Raw genomic sequence first — 17,569 nt, 5'->3', positions numbered from 1 at the left:
TTTAGTGCAAAATAACATTTCACTTACATGGTAAAATATGAAAATAACTCTTTATGATCAATTTCAAACATAAAATACTTCACTTAAAAGAATTTCAATATTTTTAAAACACCCCCGTTTTTTGCACATTCCCGTTTAGACGTTAGGGATTGGAAGAATCCCGTATAACACGTCTATTATTTTAGACTAACTGAGATGCATACTACAGTCGAGTAAGGGATTCCGAATCAGTAAGGACAAATCCTGTGCTGTATTAATATTAGGATAGTCAGTTAAATGAAACAATACATGTTCAGGAGCTCATATATATGGACTAGATTTCTATTACTTTCAAATTATTATGAAACTTCTGTAGCCCATATATCTTGTTGGCTAAATATACACACTCGTTGTAGGAATTCCGAATAAATTGAAGGTGTTTAGGATCACGTGATATGTTAGGCTGTTTTATCCAATCACTGCATCTTCTGTTCTCTGAAGTTGGGGGTCATTTCAAAATCAACTTGAACTGTCAAACACTTGTTGAAACAAACATGGATAAGGCCAAAGGTTTTTTTTTTTGATTCTCATGCAGACTTTATAAAATAAATAAGGTGTTTGGGTGGATTTTATTTTGAAAGAATTAGGCTAGTTAGAAATAATGAACTTGCAGTCTTTCATTGGCAGGCACTTATTAATAATTTTATTTTATAAATATGAAGTTTGGTCATATTTAACTTCATTTTATTTTACTAAATCATTTGTCCTAGTCAAATGAAAAAGTAAGGGTGGTGGGTTAAAGTAAGGATGTGGGGTTTTGCCATCAATCTTGTTAATGTATTTGAGGTAGGGCTGAATGTGACAAATATCTTTTGTAACTATATTTATTTTTTGTTAATAGCTTTAACACATACCAGTTACAAAAATAAATTGTGACAAAATATACATGGAATATATAAAACAAGGGTCTACTGGCTTTGTTAATACCTTTAACACATGTAGTACCAGTCACTGACTAGAATTTGAATAAAATCAATATGTAACAAATAAAGGTAACAAACATGGTATATATGAAATGGAGATCTAATAAAATAAGATAATGATTGTGTTAAAAATAGTAGAAAAGGGGCATTACACACTAACTATCTAAGCTGGAGTTTTACCCCATGAAGTTGCTATTGAAACACATGTACCAAGTTTCATTAGAATATCTTAAACGTTTTCTTAGTTTTCATCCAAGAATGAACGATTTTGCATGATGCTGATGACGACAAATGCCAAGGGTATCACAATTCCTTGACTGTTTTTTTCAGAAAAACAGACAAGCTAAAAGTATAATTGTCCCATTATCTGATAAAATTTCAATACAAAGTAAATCTAACTCTATATATTTCTGATCACAATGTTCATTGCATTCCCAGATGTAATTTCAGCAACAGTGTCTTCTAAAGTCTTAACATTTCATCAAAGCATGCTGCCATTTGCTGGATGGTGTAGTGACATGGAAGCACCACACCATCACCAACTTCATTTTGCTCTAGCCATGGACATGTACTTGGTACTGGATCACCACATGTTTCAGCATACACAGTTCCTCTACACAAGAAATTGAAAATAAAACAAACTTTTAGTAAAACACTTCATTTTGTGTCAATGAATTGTATGTACATGAACATGTATGTGGTGATTAAACTCATCTAAGTTTCCTTATATGTCAATTTAATCAGAGTATTAAGTGTCACCAAAAATTAAGAAAAAAGAAAACACTTAATAGCTAACAAGATACTCACTGATGATTTCTAACTAAAATGAGCTACAAATTTGCAACCACTAGTTCTACCCCTCTGAGATCCGCCCCTGCAAACCCACAACCTCATGACCATCAGTTGCTTCAACTATCCGCCCCTGCAAACCCACAACCTCATGACCATCAGTTGCTTCAACTATCCGCCCCTGCAAACCCACAACCTCATGACCATCAGTTGCTTCAACTATTCGCCCCTGCAAACCCACAACCTCATGGCCATCAGTTGCTTCAACTAACCGCCCCTGCAAACCCACAACCTCATGACCATCAGTTGCTTCAACTATCCGCCCCTGCAAACCCACAACCTCATGACCATCAGTTGCTTCAACTATCCGCCCCTGCAAACCCACAACCTCATGACCATCAGTTGCTTCAACTATCCGCCCCTGCAAACCCACAACCTCATGACCATCAGTTGCTTCAACTATCCGCCCCTGCAAACCCACAACCTCATGACCATCAGTTGCTTCAACTATCCGCCCCTGCAAACCCACAACCTCATGACCATCAGTTGCTTCAACTATTAAGTATAAGATCTAGCAACATTTAAAATTTTATGAAAAAGTTTACTGTAACATAAATTTATATAGTGAACCAATGGCTTAGTAATGTTTTGTAAACTTAGGGCCAGTATTCAATATTGATCTTATTCCTCAGGGTTCGAATTTAACTTTGAGGAGCACTCGCAAAATTTTGCGAGTGCATTTTGAGGCAACTCGCAAAATGACAAATCAACTTGCAATTTTATTATTTGTCTATAAGTATTAAAAACAATAAAATAATAAATTTAAAATAAAAAAGCAACAGTAAATGTAGCGTGGATACTTTGGACCATGAAATATATCGATCAACGAAGTCTATTCATTTTGACAGTTGGGCGGAAATATATTCAAAGGATGATGGGGTTTACATATAGTGCGCAAAAGCGCTAAATTTAGCCAATGATTGGGCTAGGTGATTACGTCATTGGTATTTACTTTGTATTATGCACGCCTCGTACACCTCGGAGCATCCCGGAAAGATTCGAGATAAAACTCGGCCTTTTCCGTATTTGGTCTATTTTTGAAAACCTACTAGAGCGTGACTCCGTACTGTCTTTTTAATACCGGAAGTGTAAACATGCCACTTATAGGCTGTTTACACTCGACTACATAGCGGAATTAAGTTCATGTTTATTCTACTTTCCTTTTAACATTTTGTGGTCTAGAAAAAGCCACTCGCAGAATTTTGCGACCTTGAATAAAAGTCACTCGCAATTTCCAAATGTCGCTCGCATTTTGCGAGTATGCGAGTCTAAATTCGAACCCTGATTCCTATCCTGAGACAGTGATTCCATTCAGCCTATTGGTCAGTTAAATATACAGGCCATTCAAAACACATTGTTTCTAATCTTAAATTTAAGTTCAATCTTAGTTGCCTATTGAATACTGCCCCAGGCCATGATTTCTATCAGTTAATTTTCAGACATGTATTTTTGGTTCAAATTTCTTAAAGCTGCACTCTCACAGGTTGAATGTTTTGACAACTTTTTTTTATTTTTGTTTTATGGAAACCAATTATATAAGACTGCTGACAAAAAATCAGACCACAGATTTTTATATTTGAAGTTAAAAATGATGTTTTATGCATTTTTCTTAAACTGTTAGTAACGGTTTAATCTTTTAAACATTAATTTTCAAACAGAAATATGATAGTCTACAATCTGATTTTTTGTCAGCAATATTATATCATTGGTTAGCAGATATTTATGCAAAAATTTGCTCTTTCCAAAATAAAATAATAAAAAAAGTGGTAAAAATGGTATATATGGTGAGTGCAGCTTTAAACCACTTACTATAAACTTTATTTGCAACTAAAAAGTGATTTTATTGTAAAAAGTTGAGTTGTCAACAAATATGTTTACACAATAATGCAGGATTGTTTATCAGAACGCTATTTTCTGTACATTATACAATGCACTAGACTTTGAGACAGCCCCCAACATGTGACCCGGAATTCCCGCAATAACCCACTTTCATTTTCAATGTAAAATCAATATTTAATCTCAATATATTTTTGTAGGGTGCTAGCATCTGTTATAGTAAATATCCATCTTATGTTAAAACCCAAAATAACAAGTATTTACCACTTATTTACCTATTTATTTGATGTTGTTTCATCCAAAGCGCATTTCCATTACCGGTCATAATACAATTTACTAAAGAACAGGTTTTGCATCTCTTTAATGAAATTGGGTACATAAAGCTTCAAATGAAACGGACAACAGTATTGCATGCATTCAATTTTATACCAATTTTGATTATCTAAACTGAAATATAACTTCAAATTAATTATTTTTAAAATATTGAAACTCTTTTTAAGAATACAAAATGTGTACCCAAGTGATTGAGAGCTGTATTTTACAGAAGTTTGATTTGCATAATCATTGTCTGTTTCATAAGAAGCGGTTTTATAACAAAACTAAGGTAAAGCCTGTTTATTTAATGCATTTAATGTATTTCGCTGACTATAAGACGGGAAAATTGGGTCCCGATTTTAAACTGAAAGTAGGGGCCTGTTTCATAAGCGAGGCTATAAGAAATTCAGAAAGAGCGGTCAAGATAGTAATATTTAAAATACAACATTTGACTGACCGGTTTATTGCCTGATGGCATCAACATTGTGATCTACAGTCTTAGATGTAGCTCTAACTGTGCACTATGTCCCACAGTCTAACATTCAGATTTATACAACCCCATGAAGTATGCATCAACCAATCAGACTCATGCAAGCACATCAAGTATGCAATATTTTCAAGTGTTTGATTGCACTTAACCAAAAAGAAAAGTTTAATTATAAAATAACTTTTTGCTCTGTTTAAGAAATGGGAGTGATGCGAGAAATTGCCCGGGCAGTCGAGGACATGGATTGGAGGTAAGCCTGCAAAAAGCCTGCAAAAAGCATTTACAATTTGTCACCTGTCCCGTGTGGTGTCTGTGTCACACTTTCCTTTCAGACATTCATTGGTGTAGAGTCTTCAAACTTATGCACATCACAGTCTTGGTCAGAAGATCATACCCCTATTGATATGTGGGTCAATAGATAAAGGTTATGGTGACCATTTCTCCAGACAGGCAACACATCTAAAAATGCAATACGAATCAAAATGATTGATTGAAATTATAATTAGGATGACAGTTATAGTTGTGTCTGCATACAGTAGGTACATGCATGGCTGAATTAGAATTAAGGTTCATGTAGTTGGTTTTTGTTAAGAAATAGTATACTTAACAGTTTAAATGTACCTTTGAAAACATTTTTCTACATGAATACTTGCAGCTTGCCTACAGATGTGCAGTCAGAGGCAATTCCAATGATCCTTGGAGGCGGGGATGTCCTCATGGTAAGTGCATGGCTTTTGGGGCGATACTAAAAACATCCAATATACACATGTACTTAAATTAATGTCAAGAATAACAAACATTCTAATATTTTTTTTGTTTAACTAATGATTTTGGTGCAAGAGATGCACTACCATTCCGCAATTTATGATGAATCTTCTTCTGCATTTTCTATTTTCGCGAGTATCTAAACTATCGACGAATTCTGGCATTTTACATGATTTTTCATTTTCTTCAGGAAACAGATATTTTGTTTTTATTTTCTAGACAGCTGACTGGATGTTCCCTCATTTCACTTACAATGAAATGGACATTTGTATTTACACAGTCATACTTAAACAAAAATCTACAGCATTCGCAATTGCAAAGACACCACAGACATGTCCATTTGGTTGTAGAACTCGCGAATTATTAAACTGTCAAAGTAATAACTGCTATCAGTGTCTCTTGTCATCTGCATGCTAGTTGTCCAGTATTTTGTGCCATCAAATGGAATTTGAACTAAGGTTGGCCCTTGTCTGGAGAATTTTTATTTGTACTCCATCGTTTTAATGGCTCAGCATAAAATAACGTTGAAGTTGTATCCTGCAGACCATTCATTTGTGGAAATTGTTTTCTTATTATGGCATAATGTTCATGTGTCATTGGCCCCAATAACTAGGAAAAACATCTGAAAAATATGTTGAATAGTTTGAATAAATAACACCAAAAAATAAAAAAATATATTTACAATTTAATAACGCGTTTTTGCATTAACTACATCATTTAACCCTTAAGTTAATTCCAGGTGATTCATGCTGGAAAATAGCTCATTGAGCTAATGTTTCTTGTTAAGATATACCCGATTTAAAAAAAAGATTCTTGTATCTCGTAAGTCATATTTCATTTGTAAAATAGTCTCCCCAATAGTTTAGTAGTTAATTTACTATTATTGTATTTATGATATTTTGTTAAGGGACGCTATATACCAGGTTTATAACAATACACATTCCATGTCATTTCATGAAAGGTGTCAATGCATTATACAACGCGTGTCAGAGATTAGTGCATGTCCATCGTTATTGACATGATAAACTGATATTAACCAGCTTTATTACACACTACACGCTCATGTTCGGCTCATACATTTAGTAATGTCTATACCTTTATTTTCTCAAATTCATGGTCAGCATAATAATATTGTTGTATATACATTAAGGCAATGTTTAAGAATAATTGTTGTAATGCTGTAATCAAGTAATGTGTTCCTTCACCGGGGATGAGCAAAAAAAGTCACGTGACCACAAATGCAATCGCCAGTAGTATTTTGGCTCGATTGATCGTCAATCCAGGTAAGATTTTTATCGATATTTTTGTTATACGAGAGAGTTCGTTAAAGCGACATAGCGCAAAAAATATTGGTCACTATTCATGTCTGCATAGTTTCCGGAAACAAATAGTGTACAGGAATGCAAACGCACGTAGCTTGTGTTAAAATGCCATAGCTTTAGACGAAAAGCAACATTGTTTTCAAATGTATTTCTTTTAATTGCTCAATAATGGTTTTTATTTGTTTTATGAATATTTTGTGCCATGCAATTTGTATAAAAATGCATTTTCAGAAGTATTTCAAATTTGGCAAACGCACGTTGGCATTTTCATAAGGCAAGCGTAAGTAGTCTACCTAAAACGGCTACTCATAATAAGGAGCAAACGAAAATTTCGTTAGCCATTAAAAACTGAAAATGTGTTCAAGATATTGAAGATATTTATCCGCGTTATTATAAAATATCCATCATAATCAATGTTATATAAATTTATGATACGTAACAAACATTGACACGATATTATGCGTGAGTGTTGCGGGGAATATTAGTTCACGAACAAACTCTCATCCGGCCGTACCGGTGGTATACAGAGAGTCCATTCACTATGCAACTTAACAATGCTTGTTAAATGTTTATCTCGAAAATTTAGAACATCTGTTGTAATGTCACATTTCAGGAACCACACGTTTGATACAAAGAGTCGGAGTCCAGTACAGTACAGGACTGTTTTGATAAACAGAAATGCATTACAGAAGGGAACCATTGGTGTGTGCTGGGAGCGGGCCAGACGCAACGATTCTAAGATGCTTGTAACAGATCGCATCGGGATAAACGTTTAACTTGAACATGTTTAATGAACCTTTTTTTTAACCATTCTTCATGTTGTGATGATAATACTGTCATGATAATGGTTAATGACAGATATTGTGAAAATGATAACCATAAAATGATATTGCGATGATACAATGACAATGTATGCTCTACCCGGAACAATGTTTATATCACTGCAAATATTCTGTCAACTGTATGTATAAGTGCTGTTTTACAGAAATAAAGACATCATAATGGAAATGTTCCTCATTTATTCTATAACTATATATCTTAGGTAAGTTTTATACATTGAATAAAATGATTGACAATAAAAGCGATCACAGATAATCAGATAAAATCACAGATAAGTAATCAAATAACATTACGATTAATTAATAAACAATACTTTTGTTATGATCTGTCTAAGATTCTACTTTCTTACACATCAGATAAGTTGACCTAAAAATTTGGCCTGGGCCAAGATAAAACAAGTACCCGTATGGAATTCATTTTCAATTGTCATCACACAATTACCTCCCTTGTAGACGACTCTCGTCTGCAGCATCATGGAAAACTTGTCTCGTGGCAATTTTAAAAATCAAAATTGATTATTTCTCGCTTCAAATGGAACAATAGAAAAGTTTTCGCGCTCCATTCAAGAAATAACCCTGTCCTCTCTTTAGAACTATTTAATAAACGATTTAAATATTTAATCATAACATAAACATAATCTGAATCACTGCACGCATATCCATAACAACCACGAATTATTACAAATCTATACGCGCATTATATTCACTACGCACAAAAGATTTCAAGGTTTTTTCAGGATCATCGCCGTTCGTATAAGATTCATCCCACCCCTCTCGCAGGGTGTTTTGCGGAAACTCGGTAAACCCCGCTTCCGCAATACACTCTATGTTCGGGTTGGGATGAACCTTGCACTCTCGGCCATGAAAGATACTTATTATCTAAAATCTGATGTTTTATTTGGTGTGTTTAATAACCTTTGCTTGCACAATCTACTTCTATGCCGTGAACATTTTTCACATTCAGCGCACTGGCATGATTTCTCGCCAGTATGGCCGTCCATATGAGCCTTCAGGTCTATATCTCCTCCATTGAAATCCCACACATGTTGCACGTATAACGTGTCGTGCCATCTTCTCCTCGCCAATGCCGTTCAAGCATTTCGGGCACAGAAACTGCTTATTGGATCCATGTGTGGTGCACCTGTATAAACACATATATGCCTTTAAAAGTATGCAATTAAAATACTTGTAATTGCAATATTTTGGTAACCTAAAATAAAAACGCCTAAGCTTGTGACTGGAAGATAATCGCTTAATTATAGAATATTATAGAATAAAACAAGAATAATGTAAACATTTTTTTATAATATAATACACTTACATATGGGCCATATGGCGCGTCAATCTCTCCGTGGTGTATAACTGTTTCTAACAGCATGTACATGTTTTTAGACCGTCATGGTGGCGCTCATGCAATTTCAGCCCCCATGTCGTTTTCAACGCATTCCCACAAACGTGGCAAACAAACAACATCACTGAAACAGACACTGCCATTCATTAATTAAGCGCCACTTGATTTAATTTGCAAAATATATTACACAAATTGTAGTTTGTTAAAAGAATATCATCTGTAAAGGCATTTTCATAAAAAAAATATGTCTTGTGCAAACAAACGCTTATTAAAATCACTTTCCCTTATGCATATGACCGTAAGCATTATGATCATAATAATAATTGAATATAAATTCAAAATCTTACAGCAATAGTTATGGATATAAGAAATAGAAAAAAATAAAAAGTTTAAAAAGCTTTCGAGATATACGATATCTCATTATTATTATTATTATTATATAAGATGCCTACGTGCGTTTGCCATTTTAGGTAGACTACTTACGTTTGCCTTATGAAAATGCCAACGTGCGTTTGCCAAATTTAAATACTTCAGAAAATGCATTTTTTTGTACAAATTGCATGGCACAAAATATTCATAAAACAAATAAAAACCATTATTACACAACTGAAAGTCAAACCATTTGAAAAAAATGTGATACCGTAATTTATCTAAATATGAGACATTTTAACACTAGCTACGTGCGTTTGCATTCCTGGACACAATTTGTATCGAAGTGTTCTCGGAAACTATGCAGACATGAATGGTGACCAATACACGGATCGAAAGACAAAACAATGCATTCTTTTTTGCGCTATGTCGCTTTAACGAACTCTCTCGTATAACAAAAATATCGATAAAAATCTTACCTGGATTGACGATCAATCGAGCCAAAATACTACTGGCGTTTGCATTTGTGGTCACGTGACTTTTTTTGCTCATCCCCGGTGTCCTTACTTAACTCACTTAACTCATTTCTTAAATTATATCAAGTTTCACATTAAAGTTAAAGTTGACGATACATAATTTTAGTCACTTCATACTCTAGCTGTCCGCAATATGTTATTTAACAAAAAAAAATAGCTTTTTTTTACACATATAACATATAAAGAAATAATGTTTATATATTTTTGTTACATATAAAGCATATAAGATTGCCAAATTAGTTTAACAAACATTGGTAATACATTGCGTTGCCTTGGGCCATAACTGGGAATTATGAGACCGGATGAGACCGGAATTTACAAAGAGAGACCGGGAAATAGTATTGCCCATGGCTTTGTCTGAGTAGGATTATACAGTTAAAAAGGGCAATTTTAATATTGGTATAAAGCTCTCATTACCTGTGTAATTGCAGGCTGCAGAGACTGGCAGTGGTATAAAGCTCTTATTACCTGTGTAATTGCAGGCTGCAGAGACTGGCAGTGGTATAAAGCTCTTATTACCTGTGTAGTTGCAGGCTGCAGAGACTGGCAGTGGTATAAAGCTCATTTCCAGTGTAATTGGAGGCTGCAGAGACTGGCAGTGGTATAATGCTCATTTCCAGTGTAATTGTGGGCTGCAGTAACTGGCAGTGGTATAAAGCTCTTATTACCCGTGTAATTGCAGGCTGCAGAGACTGGCAGTGGTTTAAAGCTCATTTCCAGTGTAATTGTGGGCTGCAGTGACTGGCAGTGGTATAAAGCTCTCATTACCCGTGTAATTGCAGGCTGCAGTGACTGGCAGTGGTATAAAGCTCTCATTACCCATGTAATTGCAGGCTGCAGTGACTGGCAGTAGTATAAAGCTCTCATTACCTGTGTAATTGCAGGCTGCAGAGACTGGCAGTGGTATAAAACTCATTTCCAGTGTAATTGTGGGCTGCAGTGACTGGCAGTGGTACAATACTCTCATTTCAAGTGTAATAGCAGGTATTAGACTCATTTCAACTGTAATTGCAGGCTGCAGAGACTGGCAGTGGTAAGACAGGAGCCTTCTGTTTGCCCATCCTACAGACCGTGTTTGAGACGCTGAAGGACCTACAGGAAGGAAAAAGCAGTAAGATGCCCACCAAACATAAGGGTATGTCCAGTTTTCATGTTTATTTATTGGAACTGTATAATAAATGCCACTCTCAATGTTGCTTCATCAGAGCCTTCTTAAAGCTGTTGTGCTGGACAGTTTGTCAAAATCCTTTTTCTTGAGGTGTTCAGGGTTGAAATTAACACAAGCCTGCAAGCCCTGCACTGGTCAAATGTCTTCCAGGCTTGCTCAAATTCTGAATTTTATATAGTAGGGCTTGTTAAAATTTTTATGCCAAGCAATAGTATAAGAATTCGGGTTGTTCATCCAAAAGTCTAATTTTCGATATCTGGGTGTTCAGAACATGGAAAAGAGGTAAATCAAGCCAGGTCTATGTTGGATTTTGGCAGTTTTACTGGTCACAGGTCTGTCAAGTTCCTGCCTGGCTGGAACCAACCTCTCTCTGGAGTCGTCTATGTCTGGGGTGCCAATATGATTTACAAACATTGATAAATGCATCTTGAAAGCATTTTTAGCTTAAGAAGAACAATCAGGCTATTGGGATAGCATTGGTGTCGTGCCGTGTGCCATAACTTTTACCATGGCCATAAATCAAAAAGCGTGCAAGATATTCAAATAAAAAGATTGGTACACATAGCGAATGCTTCAAAGCGCTCTTGTTCATGTATTTTCTATGGATTTATTTTTCAGTTCTAACTCTTATCTAGAATATATACATTGTTGCTTGTGCTTGTGGGTTATTTCCCTTAGACCAAATGCATGGAAACATGTCAACATTCACTATAGAAAAACATTCTAAATAACACTTGTGAGTATTGGTTGCCACATTAATATAAAGGTTATGAAAAAGCCCCATATGTTAGCTCATAGGATGTATAGTGAGATTATTGGTTGAATTACTCTCATAGAAAACATTATAAGACACATCAGAAATACATGCGTAAATCAAAGAATGAAAGCGAAATATTTCTAAATGACATTGGAAATAGAAACAGATTCGCTTTCAATCCTTGAACTAGTCCTGTACATGTACATTGCAGGGAGCTCCTCCTGGAAGATGAGTGTGTACGACAGGGGCGACGCTATGTGTAAGACCAAATATGTATTACGTAACATCATACAAGTCAACTCTAGTCAAAATTTGAAGCTAGCAAACATTATTGGTTCCTTGACTTATTTAAAATGTTTATACTTAGCTAAGCTTGATAATATTTTTAATCTTTCATAACATCCAGATATAATGTAAACATTCAAAGTTTCATAATAATCCAAATGACAGCCGTCACTATACACGTAGGACTTGTGTAAGCACCATCTCTTGTAAAGATGTCTGTATCACTATGACTTCTTTGATTTTATTAAGTAAAAATCAAACAACAATAATTACTGTGTATTTTTTCAGCTATTGACCCTGATGGTTTGCTGTGTCAGAGCCGAGACCAGCAGAAATGGCATGGCACCAGGTCCAATAAGGCTGTAGTAGGGCAAGGTAGATAGAGCTGGCATCAAGTGACCAATCAGTTGGCATTAAAGAGGTCTGATCATTCCTAACAATAAATATAAAACATTTAGCTGCCAAGATGAAATTTACTGCAGACCACAAGATCAACAACTTAATGCCACTTTGTGTGTCTTAACTAAACACTTCCTATAAATCAATGAACTGCATAAATAAGATTGGTGTAGCCACAGAGTATGGTATAGTCATTGTTAGGAGTGACTTAATTATTGCCAAAATCTGAAGAAAATATAAATAAATTAGGTCATATATCACTAAATCTTACAGGTAATGTGACACTCCATGTTAATGAGGAGTTCATTCTCTTCTTGCGACTGTTGGGATAACTTGATTCAGGCCTTTTTCAATAGTTCCCACGGATGTGACTATTGGACCCATTCCAAATATATATTTTTTCCAATCTGGAGGAAAAACCCCAAACAAAAGTAAAAAGAAAATTACCTGTAATGGTTCATTCAATATTCTAATGAATTATGTGATTTAAAGTTTTGGGGGTTATTGATATCAGAAATTGTTTTTCATCAGTCAGAGATTGGTTTGCAAAATAAACTGTCATGATTTATTGCAATAGATATTTGAACTCACAAAGAATGATATTTCAGCCATTCAGGTCTTTTGAAAGGGAAAAGAATCTAATATTTTAATAATTTCCTCATTTGCAGGAGACGGAAAAGCTTGTTCTTTCAACTGTGAAATATTGCATTTTTTTAATGAAAAGCATTTTTTTTTCTCAAAATGGCATATTGCAATGATTTTTTTCCAAAATGTCTAGGGTCTTTTTCCCAAAATCGGTACAAAAAGGCCTGTGATTGGATACCCACAGTCATTTTGTACTAACAGAAAGTTATCAAGATTCTCAAATCCTCTTTATCTATCCCTTGAAACAAGAGGTGTTTCAATGTCGATAAAGATTCAACAATTTGTATATAAAACTTGCGTATACAATTACCTAAGATCTCGCTGAAAACGCAATACACAGCCAGAATGTGAGAAGTTTGGCAAATAGTAGTTGGACCCAGGTTAGGCAATACATACACTGTGTAGATAATTTCAGTTTGTAACAACTGTGGTCTGAAATAAACAGCATATGATATGAAGAACATTGAATTGTTAAGTTCCAGCTCTATGCTTGGCATATAGACCAGCTTAGTTCACACCCCCAGTCTGCAATTTAAACACCTACAGGTATCTCTGCGAAAAGTAGAACACTTCGTACTTACATGACTGTAATATCTTTGCATCCCACGCACATGTACTTGAACTCCATCATTAGCACAGAAATCCAAAACAAACCTTGAATTAAAGTTGTTATTGCATTCAGACTAAAAAAGTATGTTCTTAGTGTTCTGACATCTCTGCTGTAATGAAGAACTTGTTTATCTTACTCTGGAATGAAATTGTTGATTTCCCCGACGCTCTAGAATATCCGAGATAACAACCTTTTTTTACGTCCCATCATTATCAGGGAGGATGCATATTCCAACAAATTCTAAACGAAAAGTACAGCAGAAAAATTCACGTCACATAAACCATTACTGCCTACGGAATGTCTAAAAATGAAATATCTATGTCTAGCTCAGAAATAAGATATCTTGATTGCCACAGTGATTTATGCTTATCTTGGGGAAGAAGACATCCTCCACCAACGCCATGCCAGAAAATTTGTAGATACTAGAAAATGTCATCGATAAGATGTAATAAAACTTATGTTAGAATTTTGCAACAACCAGTTAATTATTTTGATTGCAATATCAAAACATATATATAATGCAATTGACACAATGTACTTTTAACCCTAACATTCTCATTGAACCAAACAGTTGGAAGAATAAATCGACAAAGAAGTTTCAGTGTGCTATCTGCATGAGCTTGGAAAATAGAAAGGCCACTTTGTGCATGCGTGAGCTGCAGCTTCCGTTGTGCTGCTGTTATTTTACACTGATATATATCATAAACAGAACCCAACAGTGCTTTGCCTCTCAGCCTGTCAAAGACATGTGAAAATTGGACCTAACAATGTTAAAATGATAGGTAATTTCATACCAAATTAGTAACTATAATTATGCTACTACCAGCATTAATATCAAAGTTCCTTTTTAATCATAATTTTGCAAAAGTGCACTCGAGATTAAAATCCTGAATCTCACATAGTCAACTTGAGTACAAAGACTGCCGGGTAATTGTTTTTATTGATTTAGGAGACTTAAATTGTTTATCATCACAGCAAAAAATCATATTTTTTTTATATGATTTGCAATTCACAGAGGTACTTTGATCTTGTGCTTAAAAGTACATACAAGTCATGATGAAAAAAAAAAAAAAGTTTTTTAACAACAATTCTTGAGATCCATCATTAAAGCTTAAGATGTTTTATGGCTTCTACTTTGGTTACGAAATAAATTACCATTCCTGTGTCCAGGCAGCGTGTGGGGGTATCCGCCAATCCTGTGACAGCTCTAGTTGATACATTTGTATCCTGTTAGGAGCTTGACTGATGTACATCTTTATTACCTGTTAAATATCTGTATTAAAATGTGTATGATCAAACTTAGATATGGACATGATCTTACACCCTGTTTTCTGATTCAATTTCAAACAGTTGCCCCGTCCTCATGTGCAAACCTATCTACTTTGGAATCTGCAATACCATGCACAAGAAATAGGATCTTTGTCTGTCAAATTTGAGTTTATTTAAGCAAAACTACAGTTTTGCATTAAGATAATACCTTAAATGTATGAAATAAAAGAAATACTGCATTAGTGTGTTTATCTGTGGGATCCATTCATTTTTCATTGTTTGCGTAAAGATAGTCACACTTGACTCTATGCAAGCAACTTGTAGTGATACAACCTCAGATCAGCCAACCAACATTATATTCCCTTTTATTCTAGGAAAGTACTACTATGAAGCCACAGTGACGGACGAGGGCTTGTGTCGTGTAGGCTGGTCCACCGACAAGGCTTCTCTCGATCTCGGCACAGATAAGTGGGGATATGGCTTTGGAGGCACGGGCAAGAAATCGTATGGCAAACAGTTTGATTCTTATGGCGAGGTACAGTCATCAAACTTTGAAGCTATATACATGCATTTCTACTTTTTTTTCTTTTTAGCTCAACTATTTGAAGAATATGGAGAGCTATACTACTCACCCATGTGTCCGCGTTGGCGTCACACCTTGGTTAAGGTTTTGCATGCAAGCACACATAGGTTAATATCTCAGCAACTACTTGAGGTATTGCATTGAGACTTTATACAATGGTACTCAACCATCCAACCTACTTAATTAACTAAGTTAGATCACTCTAGTTTGCATTTAATGCAAATAATTGCCCTTTATTATTCAACTTAGAAATTCTGGTTAAGGTTTTGCGTGGAAGCACACATAGGTTAATATCTCAACGACTACTTGAGGTATTGCATTGAGACTTGATACAATGGTACTCAACCATCCAACCTTCTTAATTAACCAAGTAAGATAACTCTACTTTGCATTTAATGCAAATAATTGCCCTTTATTATTCGACTTAGAAATTCTGGTTAAGGTTTTGCGTGCAAGCACACATAGGATAATATCTCAGCAACTACTTGAAGTATTGCATTGAGACTTTATACAATGGTACTCAACTATCCAACCTACTTAATTAATCAAGTTAGATAACTCTTGTTTGCATTTAATGCAAATAATAGGCCATTATTATTCGCTTTGAAATTCTGGTTAAGGTTTTGCGTGCAAGCACACATAGGTTAATATCTCAGCAACTACTTGAAGTATTGCATTGAGACTTAATACAATGGTACTCAACCATCCAAACTACTTAATTAACCAAGTAAGATAACTCTAGTTTGCATTGAATTCAAATAATGGCCCCTTTTTTTGACATAGAAGTTCTGGTAAAGGTTTTTTCATGTAACCACTTTTAAGTCAATACCTCAGCGAATACATCATGTATTGCATTGAAACTTTACACACAGGCTCCCAAACATTTAACCTTCTTCTTTAATCAAGTAAGATAACTCTATCTTTCATATTATATTATTTTTGCCCCTTTATTATGAGACTTAGAAATTCTGGTTAAGGTCTTGCATGTTAGTACACATAGGATAATATCTCAGCAAATACTTGATGTATTGCGTTGAGACTTTATACAATGGTATTCAACCACCCAACGTAATTGAATAACCAAGTTAGATAACTGTATTTTCCAAATAATGGCCCTTTATTATTAGACTTAAAATACTGGTTAAAATTTTCCATGTAACCACATTTATGTTAATATCTCCACTCATCATGTATTGCATTGAAATCTAATCTAACAGTGATCCATGCATGTTTCGCCAAAACTTTTCAATCCTTACATTGAAAGAGGCGGAATAGTCGAGCGCGCTGTCTCTGTGACAGCTCTTGTTTTTTTAACAAGCTTTGCTGTATTCAGCTCAGATTTTGAGTAAGCCCAAGCAAATGGGGACTTGTGTTGGCTTGTGTTAAAGTTGATCACTTTAGGTAATTTTTGAGGATACATACATGTACCATTTAAACAGTAACTTTTAAGCTGAGGCTTTTTAGCTCACCTGTCACGTAGTGACAAGGTGAGCTTTTGTGATCACTCTTCGTCTGTCGTCCGTCCGTCCGTCCGTCCGTCCGTCCGTCCGTCCGTCCGTCCGTCCGTTCACAATTGCTTGTGAACACAATAGAGGTCACAATTTTGACCTAATCTTTATGAAACTTGGTCAGACTGATCATCTCTATAAAATCTAGGTCAAGTTCGATATTGGGTCATCTGGGGTCAAAAACTAGGTCACTAGGTCAATTAGTAGAAAAACCTTGTGAACACAATAGAGGTCACAATTTTAGCCTAATCTCAATGCAACTTGGTCAGAATGGTCATCTCTATAAAATCTAGGTCAAGTTCGATATTGGGTCATCCGCGGTCAATAATTAGGTCACTAGGTCAATTAGTAGAAAAACCTTGTGAACACAATAGAGGTCACAATTTTAGCCTAATCTCAATGCAACTTGGTCAAAATGATCATCTCTATAAAATGTAGGTCAAGTTCGATATTGGGTCATCCGCGGTCAACAACTAGGTCACTAGGTCAATTAGTACAAAAACCTTGTGAACACAATAGAGATCACAATTTTAGCCTAATCTCAATGCAAGTTGGTCAGAATAATCATCTCTATAAAATATAGGTCAAGTTCGATATTGGGTCATCCGCAGTCAATAACTAGGTCACTAGGTCAATTATTAGAAAAACCTTGTGAACACAACAGAGGTCACAATTTTGACCTAATCTTTATGAAACTTGGTCAGACTGATCATC

The 17,569-nt window shown here is 35.2% G+C and overlaps 1 protein-coding gene across 1 annotated transcript in view; it reads left to right on the top strand.

The window, feature by feature from the left end:
• Positions 1-17,569, top strand: part of LOC128243513 (ATP-dependent RNA helicase DDX1-like) — a 57,843-nt gene that overhangs the window by 1,089 nt on the left and 39,185 nt on the right. Inside the window, exons 2-7 of the mRNA XM_052961322.1 lie at positions 4,648-4,699; positions 5,105-5,168; positions 10,646-10,766; positions 11,768-11,815; positions 12,130-12,216; positions 15,139-15,299. Of these exons, the coding sequence (XP_052817282.1) occupies positions 4,648-4,699; positions 5,105-5,168; positions 10,646-10,766; positions 11,768-11,815; positions 12,130-12,216; positions 15,139-15,299 (533 nt within the window). The remainder of the gene's footprint in view (positions 1-4,647; positions 4,700-5,104; positions 5,169-10,645; positions 10,767-11,767; positions 11,816-12,129; positions 12,217-15,138; positions 15,300-17,569) is intronic.

Source organism: Mya arenaria, chromosome 8, assembly GCF_026914265.1.
Source record: "Mya arenaria isolate MELC-2E11 chromosome 8, ASM2691426v1".
Lineage (NCBI taxonomy): Eukaryota > Metazoa > Mollusca > Bivalvia > Myida > Myidae > Mya > Mya arenaria.
The sequence above is the reverse complement of the archived record's forward strand: the minus strand, read 5'-3'. Positions and strand labels throughout refer to the sequence as shown.